The 14,243-nt window shown below is 40.2% G+C and overlaps 1 protein-coding gene across 2 annotated transcripts in view; it reads right to left on the reverse strand.

Annotated features, from left to right (window-relative positions):
• Positions 1 to 14,243, reverse strand: part of ANAPC1 (anaphase promoting complex subunit 1) — an 85,627-nt gene that overhangs the window by 24,937 nt on the left and 46,447 nt on the right. For both annotated transcript variants that reach the window (XM_081265012.1, XM_081265011.1), the window contains exons 25-32: positions 13,043 to 13,221; positions 9,498 to 9,712; positions 6,920 to 7,038; positions 5,626 to 5,897; positions 3,732 to 3,966; positions 1,767 to 1,858; positions 315 to 449; positions 82 to 164 (exon numbers count right to left, since the gene is read on the reverse strand). In XM_081265012.1, coding sequence (XP_081121138.1) covers positions 82 to 164; positions 315 to 449; positions 1,767 to 1,858; positions 3,732 to 3,966; positions 5,626 to 5,897; positions 6,920 to 7,038; positions 9,498 to 9,712; positions 13,043 to 13,221 — 1,330 coding nt within the window. The remainder of the gene's footprint in view (positions 1 to 81; positions 165 to 314; positions 450 to 1,766; positions 1,859 to 3,731; positions 3,967 to 5,625; positions 5,898 to 6,919; positions 7,039 to 9,497; positions 9,713 to 13,042; positions 13,222 to 14,243) is intronic.

Here is a 14,243-nt window from a genome sequence, read left to right on the forward strand (position 1 = left end):
ATTAATATGTAAGATAATTTATTATTGAGGTCAGAAAGGAAGATAGGCTGTCATGGCGAGATTGAGCAAGGACATAAATACCTGTTATTGGTTTTTAAGTAGATCATAGCCAAAGCTAGAGTAGCACCTGGACAGGTCACATCCACATTTATGGTATCTCCTTCCTGTTGAAAGAGAAGTCACTAATGTTAAGACTTTGAACTATGTTTCTGAATGCTAGTCAACACCTCAAAGTAGCATATCTACAACTGTTGGTATGAGAACAACTGTTATTAAATTAACTTCTTAGGTTCTGTTAGTTTATTTGGACTTACTTTAATCTGGTAGCTTGGAGATTTATGTTTCTCCCTGTGCACTCCCGCTTGAAAGCGCCTATGACCTCCAACCATGTACTGATACAGCTGCTCAGGCACATTGAGATCAGACATGCCTATCAGATTGCTGCCATGCTAGAAAACAAAACAAGAGGCATGAAGAGAAATCTTACAGAAGAAAATCCCTAACACGTACCCACAACAGGTGAAACACTGAACTAACTTCAAATCAGTGTATTTTGATTTGCTTTCTTTCCAATTAAAATAAACATTCCTTATAATATTGAAACTATTCTCATAAAAATTATAAAATGTATGTGTTCAAGTTTAAGTACTTTGATTTTGTAAAATACATGAAAAGCTTCAAAACAGTCAGTGACCTTACAGTAAAGGAAAAGATTAGCTGTGTAACTGAAACCTGGAGTGTGAATCACTGTGCCTGTAAAATTTTCCAGCAACGGTAATCAGTAACTTATTGCTACTTGCTGGTTGCCAGGTTCCTTTCTGTGCATGTTTAACATGAATTAACTCACTTAATTCAAACACCCTAGCCAAGAGCTACTACTAAGAGTCCCATTTTATAGACGAGGAAAGTGAGGTAAAGAGGGATTAAGCCCAAGGTCACCTAGCTATACATGCAGGTTTAGATGTACAACAAGGCAGTTCTGCTCGACAGTCCACAGAGGTAACTGTCCGTAGACAACAATGAAATCAACTGACCTAACTCACTAGTCAGGATCTGAATTCAGGCCCCATTCCCAGTATGATGCTTTGCCACTGTACCCTGCCTCTTCAGCTCAAATGCTAAGTCAAAACTCCAACAGATGGTCAAACACATGGTGAATTTTTTGACTGCACATAAGAAAAAACTTTCTTTATGCCATTTAGTGTGACCATACACTGAACTAGTGGTTCTTCAGGGGAACTACATTCCAAGTGGAACAATCACTTGAGGAAATGTCTGCTGTCATTTCGTACACATCCCTTATAAGAAATTAAAGATGGGCCAACCAGACATTGCAAATGTCACAAAGCAAATGCTATTATGGCAGCATTCTGGGATAAAAAGTAAACATCACAATGGCAAGAGAGGGTCAGGGTTTATTTCTAGCTAGCACTTCAGCCGACTCTGAGGACTCCTATCATATATTTTGTCTTCTATCAGAGTGGGCTGTCACTTCTTCACCTTACGTCTTGAACTTTTTTCAAGAAACTTCTTTCCCTTAGTTCTCTCATGAATACCTATTATCTAAGCCAGGGGGAAGACACATTCAGGTCCCACTCTTCATTACAATTTCTCTCTATCTGCAAAACTTTGAAAAATTTCCAGAAGGAAGGGCTGAGAAATCAGGTTAAATCACAGCAGGGCAGAGTGGCATCCAAGTTAAAAGTCAAGGTCATTCCTCTAGACATGCAGATGTCCCAAGTGGAGCATGGGAACGTGCAGCTTACCCCCAAGCAAACCATGCCCAGGGCCAGGCCAGCAGCTAGAGAGTATGACTCTCGGTCAGTGCAGTACTCCATCTCGGGACCAGGGGGCCGTCCTGCAGGAAGAGAGCAACCAGTTCAAGCCAGCCTCCTAAGACTCCAACTCACACAAATTTTGTAGAGTTGACTTTCAAGTTGCCTAAGAGAAACGGGCTCAGTATGACTCCTTGAGAAAGTTGTGACACCATCACAAACAGCGTCTACACTTTCTCTGGATACATTCTCACTTATTTTAAATCTACATAAGACTGATCCCTACTATGGTAAAATTTCTATGTATTGACCCTAAAAGTTAGGTTGGATATAAAATTCACACTTTAAAAATGCACTCCATAATTCTACCTCTACCCTTTAAGAAAACAAAATGTATTACGTATAAAGAGCACTCCCTCCAAAAAGAGTTCACATGCCTAGGATTTTATCCCCTGGGGGGAAAATGCAATTAAAAAGAAAAAAATTATTGGGCTGGGGATGTGGCTCAAATGGTAGTGCGCTCACCTGGCATGCGCAAGGCACTGGGTTCGATCCTCAGCACCACATAAAAATAAAAAAATAAAGATGTTGTGCCCACCAAAAACTAAATATATATATATATATATATATATATATATATATATATATATATATATATATTAAAAAATTCTCTCTCTCTCTCTTACAAAAAAAATTTAAAAAAGAAAAAATTATATAAAGGTACCTATACATAAGTAGCAAAGAATCAGAAACAACCTAAAAAGTCCGGAAGACAGAAATGATCAGGCATTTTACAAGACATCAACTCAAGGAGATGTTATACAATATAAATTAATTTTAAAAACCATTTATGATGGGGCTGGGATTGTAGCTCAATGGTAGCACACTTGCCTAGAATGTATGAGGCACTGGATTTGATTCTCAGTACCACATATAAATAAAGGTCCATCAACAACTAATAAAATTTAAAAAAAAAAAAACTTTATGATTGATCTATTTTCAAAAAGCAATTCTGATGGCAATGTATAAAAGAGCATACACATCAAAATCAAATCTTCTCATACAATGTAAGAGAGGTATGCTCGGCGATGAGACCATGCAATGACAGCATCAGTTATCACTATGAGACAGCCACAGTATGTTGAGTTACCGTGAAGATGAATACCAGTGTTGGATACCTCCTGAGTAAGCATTTTTCACATCAACAACTTAAGTTACATTTTGGTAACAGGAACATCCCAGTTTTGTGAATAATTTCTTTCATCATTACAGTAGACCCCATTATCAGTCCCAATCTGTACTGCCCTACCATGTTTATCCTCTGAAACAGCCTCCAGTGGACCTGGAGGCCGGCTTTGGTCTGGAACCCCAGCAGGCACCATGGACACACTACTGAAGCGTGCTTGCATTCTTTGGTTCCCTCTTACTGATCATGCACAACCTTTTCCGGTCATCATTCCCTGAGTAGCATGTGTAACAAGTACTTATACAGCAGTTACACAGCTCTGGGCTTCATCAGAAGAGATGATTTAAAGCATATGGACATGTGCAGGTTCCATCTTCCACTCCGCTGCAAGCACTACTGCCCAGCAGAAGAAACAAAGTGACACCAGGGGCCCAAACAATCAACTCTTGAGTTTTAAGGGGCCACTGCCAGACACTGCCTGGAAAAGACACAGTGGATAAAATCACATGCTCACATGTGATTAAGACCAGAGGTACCTCATTTTGGAATTCTGTTACAGGGCTGCCAAATAAGTACCTATCTAATTATCTGCACAGTAACACAAGCCTTGGAAACCATTACTTGTAGCTTGTTAGTTACTCTGTGCTCATAAAAGCTACTACTATTTTTCCTTAATTTTTGTAATTTTACTATGACTTAACCTGGGATCATATGGAGTGGGACACATTTACCTATGACAATAATGTCTTTCAACACTATTAACCCCATACCTATTTCAGCCAAGAGGACCTCAGCAGTGTGTCTATGAGCTGTCCCTTGATATACGAGGCCAATGCCCACCACTGCAGCCACCTGGACATTGTGAGGAACATCAAGCTCTGTGGATGTTGGCGGTAAGAGAGCAGGAATGTGAATGCTAAGAAGCCGAGTGATTGACATATCCATGGTGCCCAGTTTTGCTGCAGAAACACCAAGTAGCAGTCCAATGCTCGTCATTTCATGGCCCTAAGATGGAAGGAGAGTAAACTTAAGACTCACTACCCAAACAAATATGTATTTTTAAATGAAATACTACCTGCCACTTCCAGTAAGAACTTTTATGAGACAGGCAATGACAGACACCAAGAATATAGTGGTAAACATGGACTTTGCTCTCTTATAGCTAGTGTACAATAAGGAAAAAAGTGTTAAACTAAAAATACACAAATTAGTCCATTATTAAAAAATAATTACAGGGCTGCAGTTGTGGCTCAGGGGTAGAGCACTTGCCTGGCATGTGTGGGGCACTGGGTTCTATCCTCAGCACCACATAAACAGGTAAATGAAATAGGTATTGTGTCAATCTACGACTTTAAAAAAAAAAAAAAAAAGCGGGCATGATGGCATAGGCCTATAATCCCTGCAGGAGTCTAAGGCAAAAGGACTGCAAGTTCTAGGCCAGCCTCGGCAACTTAACAATGCCCTAAGCAACTTAGCAAGACCCTGTCTCAAAAGAAAAAATAAATATAAAATGGGCTGGGGATGAGACTCAGTGGTAAAGTGCCCCTGGGTTCAATCTCTGGTACCAAAAAAAAAGTAATAAAAGGGTTGGGGTGGGGCTGGGGATGTGGCTCAAGAGGTAGCATGCTCGCCTGGCATGCGTGCGGCCTGGGTTCAATCCTCAGCACCACATACAAACAAAGATGTTGTGTCCGCCAAATACTAAAAAATAAATATTAAAAGAATTCTAAAAAAAAAAGGGTTGGGGTGTAGTTCAGTGGTAGAGCACTAACATGCACAGGCTCTGGGTGTGATTCTTAGCACCACAAAAACCGAAAGGTAGGGGAGGGAGGGAGAGAGAAAACAGGAGAATAAGAAAAAAATTAGTGGGCTGCGGTTGTGGCTCAGCGGTAGAGCGCTCGCCTAGCACATGTGAGGCCCTGGGTTCGATCCTCAGCACCACATAAAAACAAACAAAATAAAAGTATTGTGTACAATTAAAAAATAAATATTTTTTAATTAGTATAAAAAATTAAGAAATACCAAGTATCATAAAAGAGTATTTACAAAGGAACCCATTTAAGATTAGAGGAGCAAGAGGATTATCAGGAAAGTAATCTCTGAAGATAATACAGCCAGCCAGCTTCGGTGGCGCACGCCTATAGTCCCAGCAGCTGGGGAGGCTGAGACAGGACAATCAGAGTTCAAAGCCAGCCTCAGCAAATGTGAGGCACTAAGCAACCCTGTCTCTAAATAAAATACAAAATAGGGCTGGAGATGTGGCTCAATGGCCAAGTGCCCCTGAGTTCAATCCCAGTACCCACCACAACGCCACCACCAGAAACTGACATAAACAGGACTTGAAGGATGAGCACAAATTACCCAAAAAAGAGGCAGGAAGGGGGCACTCAAGTTGAGGAGGAGCAATGGAAGATGATGTGGATATGGCTGGAGAAGCAGGGAGCATCAAACAGGCTCCCGGCAGCACATCAAGGGCAGTGGAAGATGGCTGGACGGTTCTGGCAGGGGAGTGGCCCACACTGGCTTACACACTTTAGAAAGATGATCCCGCCTATAGGAGATGAAGAGACTCAGGGGGACAGGAAGGAAAGGCCAGCAGAGCAAGGAGAGGCTGACGCAGCAGGCAGACAAGGTGCAGCACAGGACCTGGAGCGCGAGTCTCACCTTGGTCAAGTAGTCATGGATGTTGAGAGTGGCCAGCTTGGTAAGATGCCCATTCAGACCCAGTGCCATGAGGAATCCAGCATACTCATTGGCTAACTCGGCATGCTTGGGCTTGTTGTAAACAATCCATGCGGAGTCAATCTGGGAGGCTGGGGCTATCTTCAGGCCAGCAGCGACACCGTTGTGGAAGCTGGCCCAGCTTGTCATGTTGGGGGGCACATCAATGTTCCCACTGTTGAGGTCCACTGTTGTGTTTCGAGGGGGAGCTCTCCCTGTCCAGCCAAAGGGGAGTTTACATTGAAAGAATAAAAATTCCAAAACAAACTTATTAAATTTAGATCTTTGAAAATAAGATTGCTTTCATTGCTTTTGAAACCTTACGTTAGCCCCGTAACACCTGGAAGGATATCAGGCTGTATGGGCACTTAAACTTCATAAATGAGAGTCAAACTTAGTGCCAGGTGGAAAAAATAATAACTGCTCATTGACTGTCTGGCTACAATGCAAGGGGTTGATAATAATGATACTGATTTAACTTTACATGGATCTGAGTAGGATATGCACTGCTTTGAAATCTATCAAATTATAGGAAGCTTAACTGGAAATTAAAATAAAGATTCACATCACAGTTTAACTACATGAATAACAAATCTCAAAAGGTGACCAATGATACTGAGGTTAATTTCAAACATTTCATCCCACATTTTTCTTTGGACATTAAGGAAAAATTAGATTTTAAGAAGAGATGAACTTTATAAATCTGCTTGCTCTTGTATGTGCCAATCCCTCTCTGTGTGTAGACAGATATCTAATCATATGCTATTGTTAAAAAATGCCAAGTTGTAAAAGCTATATAAAAAGCATCTGTTGACAGACATGAGTTACCCAATCAACTACAAAGAAGCATTCACTAAATTTAATTTTATGTTCGATATATTTAAAAGCAATACAAATTAAACATTTGGGAATCTCCATGTTCAGTCTGAATTTGTTTATTGATTCCTTTGTTTTTGGTCTATATCATGTACAAATACTGAATTCTTTTTATGTTTTGAATGTTCTATATTAGCTCAAGTTATTGATGGATATTTAAGATATATATTCTAATTATTGCAATTGTCAGGTTCATTAGCACTTTGAAAACATGGTTTTAAAACATTTCTAAAAATGCATGCAAAATAAATTTTAAATACTGTGTTATTTGTAGTGTATACATGTATGCACACACACACAAACACACAGCATGGAGTACAAAGTGAAGCACATTTGTGTTTCCCCTTTGAATATAACATACCAGTCAGGTTCAACTTGGGAATAGGCAGTGGTTCTGTTGGAACAGGATGGTATGAAAACAAGGTAAACATTCCTCGCCCGACCGGAAGGGCCATTGTTCGCTGACACAACTGGAGCAATCTATGATTAAAGTAAAAACCAAGAGATGAAAAACTTAAAAGCCAAGTATGTCACCAGTAGGCAGGCACTTCCACAGAAGGCAATATGTAAGATAAAGTCACCACAAGGCAAACCCAGAACCCAAACAGAAATATCTCATTCTAATACTCCTGCTCCCAATAAGGACTCTAAGGGGGAGATACATTTCCTTTCTTTTGTTTCATATTTGCTTTGAATGAAACCCAGCTGCCTACAAACCAAGCCAATACTCCCTGAGTGTTTAGAAAAAAGAAATGTCAAGTTCTACTCTGACTGATAAATAAGGTACTTTCTAGGTTTTGTCACTGTGTGGCTTTCTGGCTGCCCTCAGTACCTGCAGGTTCCTTCCCCCTTTCTTTGGCCAGCAATCCACCACATGGTTTATACACACACAGAGAGAGAAAGGTGAATGGATTCCAAGCCTCCTGGGGACACAGACCCAAGGTTTCACTCCCGTGGGCTAGGCAGGACGGCACTAGACCACCACTCAGCAGGCATGCCCCAGGGTCAGACAGTTGCTGTGGGCTCTCCTACAAAATTAACACAGCACTCTGACTTGTTTCTATGTTGAATTCCTTTCCATATAAGCCCTTAAAATAAGACAAAATATTACCAAATTTTGAAAGTAGCACTTGTAACTAAGAAATGCTTTTCAAAGTTATATTTAAAAACACAGAAATATCCCTTCAGAAGCTAACCAATGGGCGCACATTCTCTCTGCAGATGAAGCTATCCATAAGCACTCTCCCCTCGTAATTATACGCATATATAATTCCTTTTCTAGTTCAATAGAGAGGAAAGGCCAAGAGGCTGCTTCCCACAGAATTTTTTAGAGGAAATTTTTTACTTTTTAAAATTTTTTTAACTGTAGATAGACACAATATTTTTATTTATTTATTTTTATGTGGTGTTGAGAATTGAACCCAGTGCCTCACACTTGCTAGGCAAGCGCTCCACCACTAAGCCACAACCTAGCCCCTTAGTGGAAATCTTATACATAATCCAATTCAGCCCTGCAAAAGTCCCAAAATTATAACAGCGATAATAAGAATACTGTATCTCTTGAATATAAGATGCCACTAATTAAATGCTTCATGAGCTCACAAAGTACCAAGGAAGAAAAATGCTACCAAGTGAACTGACATCTATTGACTAAAAGATGCATTCTCATTTCAGAGATAATAACAAATTTTTTTTAAAAAATGAGCATCTAAGAAGCAATGCTCTGATAGTGACACTGGCCCGCAGTACGGAGCTTCACTGTGTGCGAGGCAGGACTCCAGGTACTATACAAATACCGACTATGTCCGGGGCTATGGCTCCGTGGCAGAGCACCTGCCTCTCCCATGTGAATCCCAGGGTTCAATCCTCAGCACCACATAAAAATAAATAAACAAAGTAAAGATACTGTGTCCATCTATAACTAAAAAAATTTTTAAAGATATATATATCACACTGGGTGCAGAGGGGAGACATGTGCACACAGGGAGCAACAGAGGTAGCTTTGCTTCAGTAATTCATCCAAAGTCACCCAGCAGAGAGTGGCCAGGCCTGGCTCTGGAGCCCACGCTCCTTACTCCTAGGCACCACACTCAACTTGTCCAACCCTCAGGCTGCTCATTATAGATGACTAGTGCCTAGCTGCATATGGAAATTATGGCTCAGAGCCTCTGTAGCCTGTGCTACGACAGGTAGCCTCCTCCCCCTAAAGCAGAGCCTTTAGAAAAAGTAAAAACTAGAAAACAGTGGCAGAGGAATGACAGACAGGAGAGACAGGCAGAAAAAAGAATAAAAACTTAAAAATTAAGTTCAAGTATCCAAGGGCAATGGCTCTGGAAGGTCACAGACATGACACCAGTTACTACTGAGTCTAACAATTTATAAAGGGCTATAACATGTTATAGTGTATCCAACCAAATGGTTGTAGAGTATTACCTGTCACACTTAAAAAAAAATCATTTAAAAGAAAAACACTCAAAATCTATTCCTGATTAAGACACAGAAGAATGAGTGCAGTGTTTTGCTGTTTACAATTCTGAAGGTGACTACCAGCAAAATAGTTTTAGATTCACGTTTTCTAAACAGTACACTGCTGTATTTCAAGAGGAGGAGGATCTAACTATGCCCTCAACTGCCACAGGTATTCTGAAAACATGTATGCTTTACTGAGGCTGGATGAAAAATTAAAATGAGTGATTAAGAGAGCTGGAGATGTAGCTCAGTTGGTAGAGTGCTTGCCTCACATGCACAAGGCCCTGGGTTCAATCCCCAGCAGTGCCACTAAAGAAAAAAAGAGAAAAAAAAAAAATTGTGGTTAGGTTTTAACTTCATTATGACTTTTAAAATCTGTTTAGAGCCTCAAATGCTAAAAATTTGAAGAGAAAACAGAGTCTCAGATCTAACAAAACACTTGGCCGGAGACAATGGATGTGCTCCTTTACCTGTTTTCCTTCTCTTCAATGAACTCGTGGTCGCTGAGCTCCGGGTATTGCACCACGTTGACACGAACGGGGTGCGCGCTCTGCAGCAGCCTGCGCACATCCTGCACCCGCAAGTCCTCGCTCCACACCAAAGACATGACCTCGTGGTTCATGTCATTCATGCCATCATCCTCCTCCTCAGCTTCTGTTCCTGAAGGAACATCTGATGAGAGCACCTGGGTGACAGACTTCATTATAATAATAATTTAACAAACAGCAACAGGTAATTACTGAATGTGAGGACACACAGCTAATACACCATGACTACACCAGCACAGTTTGTAAACAAGTTTTCCAAAGCAGGACTGTGGATTCCCAGGGTACACTGGGACCCTGGCTACACATCATGTTGCCCAGGTTGGCCTGAACTCCTAGGCTCAAGTGATCCTCCTGCCTCAGCTTCCCAAGTTAGTGGAACCATACCAGCCACCAGCATGCCCAGCTCCTTCAGATCTTTTTTAAAAGCAATATAGTGCCTACTTGGAAACATTCTTTTTTTTTTTTTTTTCCTTTTGGCGGGGATGGGGGCATGGGGGTGTGTACCAGGGATTGAACTCAAGGGCACTCAACTACTGAGCCACATCCCCAGACCTTTTTTGTATTTTATTTAGAGACAGGGTCTCACTGAACTGCTTAGCACCTCACTTTTGTTGAGGCTGGCTTTGCATTCACGATTCTCTACTTGGTAACATTCTTTATTGAACTGAGGGAAAATTTTAAAATTTAAGTTAGTCAGAAAAATTCTAAATAAACTGTAAAAATCTACACCCTAACCATTTTAAAAAGGAAACTATTCCCAGTGGACTCTGAGCCCACTTTTGCTCACTGCAAGCCTACTACCTTCAATTCTGTCTGCTGATCAGTGCCTTTACAGAATGGTCAGTTTTCACTTTTTTCCTCTTAAGTATGTTTCAAATGAAAGACTTTTTTAAGAGGTTAAAAAATAAAATTTCGGGGTTGGGGTTGTGGCTCAGTGGCAGAGCGCTCACCTAGTACGTGCACCACAAAAAAATAGATAAATAAAAGATATTGTGTCCAATTAAGAAATAAATATTTTCTTAAAAAATTAAAAAATAGAGGCTGGGGATGTGGCTCAAGTGGTAGCGCACTCACCTAGCATGCGTAAGGCAGTGGGTTTGATTCTCAGCACCACATCAAAAAAAAAAAAACAAAATAAAGATATAGTGTCCACCTAAAAAAGCTAAAAAATAAACACATAAAATAAATAAATAAAAATTTCCTAAAAAGAGGGCTATGGTTGTGGCTCAGTGGTAAAGTGCTTCCTAGCATGTGTGAGGCACTAGGTTCAATTCTCAGCGAAGGAAGGAAGGAAGGAAGGAAGGAAGGAAGGAAGGAAGGAAGGAAGGAAGGAAGGAAGGAAGGATGGATGTTCATCTACAACTTAAAAAAAAAAAGAAGAAGAAGAAAGGGACTGACTGCCACCCTGTCCTCAGAATCTTGCTGGGGGCTTTAAGGGCGCTCCGGTTCATGTAACTCAGTCTGACTACAACCAAGACGCATTCACATGGGATTCTTCCACTTGCTTCCAAGAAGAGTTTTATAAGCCTTTAGCAAAAAATTAAATCTCACTTGAAAATGTTATTAAACTTTTGCTACACTTAATGTGGAAGCAACAACGTTAGCATGAAAAAAAATAACCAATACGAGCAGATTATCACTGTTAGTTCATACCAATTCACTGTGGTTGCTCTGGGGGGATTTAATTTTCAAGGAAGCCATAGTCAAGCCCTGCATAAGCACAGCTCCTTCACAACAGATCACAAACAGACAGTGATCCCTTAAAAGAACACTGGCACTGGCCATGAGTACCAAGGTGTTTTACAACAGAACTGCCTAGTGACACATCTCTCAGAACACATTCATTGTTGGGTGACACATGATAGTACGTCAGGAGTGAGAGTTACCCAGAAAATACAAGCCCAGATAGCTCATGTTACAAAATGTACCTTGGAATAACTGAACAAATTGAATTTGGGTGAGATTACATATGATGACATTTAAGTAATTGTTAATGGTGATGAAATACTCCCTCTTATAAAAAAAAAAATACTGAAGACGATTTTTGGTCAGGGAAAGAACATATTGTTAATAAAATTTGTTTCTTGTTAAGAGCGGATATTTTGGTACACATTTAAAGAGATGTATTGCACCCTGCTGAAGATGGGATCCCCAAGGAAACATTCTGGCACGGGACTGAGGCAACTCTGGGGTTGGGAGTAAGTTTTCACGCAGGCGCTGAAGACTCATTAAGGGCCCAAGACCTAATGGACTAATTTCTATGTGACAATTCCAACACTACTAAGAGATGAGCCAAATCCCCACTGTTTCCTCAGGGACATGAGTCACCAGGAGGGGATTCATTCCTGAATCTTCCTTGATGAGGTACTATTTATTTTTAAAAGTTAACTAGAGGGGCTTGTGTTGTAGCTCAGCACTAGAGTGCTTGCCTATGTGCAAGGCCCTGGGTTCAATCCTTAGCACCACATTAAAACAAAGGTAATGTGTCCAACTACAACTAAAAAAATATTTTTAAAAAAGTTAACTAGAGTTCTAGAAGTTTCATACATTTCTTAATTATTTATTATGGTACTAGGGATCAAACCTAGGATCTCATATATGCTAATAGTGTTCTGCCATGGCTACAGCTCACAAAACTTGTAAATTTTTAAATTGATACATAATTTTTCATATTTTAAGGGTTTAATGTGACATTTCAATACATATACACACTGTGGCATGATTAGAGTAGCTAGATTTCTATCATGATCATTTCTTTGTGTTAAGAACATTCAAAACCCTCCCTACTAGCTATTTTGATATAATTAATGAATGGCTGACAACCACAGCTACCTACAAGTTGCATTTATAAGAGAAGTTGATTATAAAAGATAATTGGATATAAAGAAATATTTCATTTCTAGGCTTCTTAGGACCTACTCTTAAGCAGATAAAGACTTAAGGGCAATATTTCATGAGGGGTAACTTAAGACATCTTCTCAATTCTAGTAAAGAAAAAAAATCTTTTCCTGGGGCTTCAGTTTTATGTAATTTAAAGGATATATTTATACCTACTTAAAAGGACATTCAACACATCAGAAAGTATGAGAAACAAAAGTGATATAGTAACCAAGTTCAGGATACACGTGTTCTCATTTTTTCTATACAATAATCATGAAGTGGCTAATGACTAATTTGGGTACAAACAGGGAAACAGTCATGGTGATCATCTACTGATTCAGTGCCTGTCCTGACTCAAGTAAAAAGGTCTAGGCAAGACAGAACAGCCACAAAATCTCCTGCTCCAGTACCCAATTGACAATCAATAAGATGTATTTAATAATAAACCCCACCTGGCATGTAAAAGACAAATTAAAAGTATATTTGCAGCAAAAAAATATATATATAAAAAAAATTTAAAAAACATTTCTTCTTTGATTTTCTTTTAATCTAAAACTGAACTTTGACTACCCGATGTTCCCACTCACAGATTTCCCTCTGGGTAGGTTTCCTTCACAAGCCTGCTTGGAAAGATCCTGGCGTCCAATCAAGAGACAGACAGCTTCTGGCCAGTCTGATGCTGGCTGCTCACGACAGTGATAAATTGCGTCCCTGATGGGAAGAGCAACTCCAAAAGGAAGAGTTTCCAAATCTCTCTCAGTGAATCCTGTGATGAAAGGAAGGGAGAACAAGGGACAGTGGTGATTAAGAACTGCTACTTTCCCAATTGCCATTTATCCTCTGACTGGATAATACACTTCTATCCTGACAGGAAGAAAAGAAATTCATTTTATTCATCTTACTACTACACTAATGGCTTGACTTGATATCAAAGACAATGCCTAAAAGCCTGAGGAAAAACACAGACAATCCAATAGGAAAACCACAAAGGACCAAAGCCATTTCCCACAAATGGTCAATACACATGAAAAAAGACACTCTGGGGCTGGGGATGTGGCTCAAGCGGTAGCGCGCTCGCCTGGCATGCGTGCGGCCCGGGTTCCATCCTCAGCACCACATACCAACAAAGATGTTGTGTCCGCCGAGAACTAAAAAATAAATATTAAAAATTCTCTCTCTCTCTCTCTCTCTCTCTCTCTCTCTCTCTCTCTCTCCTCTCTCACTCTCTCTTTAAAAAAAAAAAATCTAGAATTCTAGAAGAGAATAAAGAGGGGAAAACCACAGGGGGATCATAGTAAGTTTTCTAGTTATTCTTCCCACCCCTGGAATAACCTTTAAAAAAAAAAGAAAAAAGAAAAAAGACACTCTGCCTACAGAGTGGTCAGGGTAATACAATTGAAACCACTGGCAAATATGATCTCACTCTCCCTTGACAATCCTGAAGTCAATCCATACTAAGTGCCAGCGAGGACACAGAGCACCAGGAATTCTCACCTGCAGCCCATGTGGTATCAACTGTTACAACCAGTAACGGTAGTGAGGTGCACCTGGTTTAGGCCACCAACAGCCAGACAGAATCTAGAGAACTTGGGCACCCACACACAAGTATAAAAATACTCAACAGCAACACTGTGTCACTATGGTAAAAAAGGGATGGGGGAAGGGCCAAGTTCTACTGTCTGTCCCCGTAGAATGACTCCAGGCACTGCTACAGGAGTTAGCATGGGTGAATATTTATTTACTTAAGGTTCAATAACATACCATACAAAGCAACACATAAAAATGCAA

Source organism: Spermophilus citellus (genome assembly GCF_964194105.1).
Source record: "Spermophilus citellus genome assembly, chromosome: 13".
Taxonomy (NCBI): domain Eukaryota; kingdom Metazoa; phylum Chordata; class Mammalia; order Rodentia; family Sciuridae; genus Spermophilus; species Spermophilus citellus.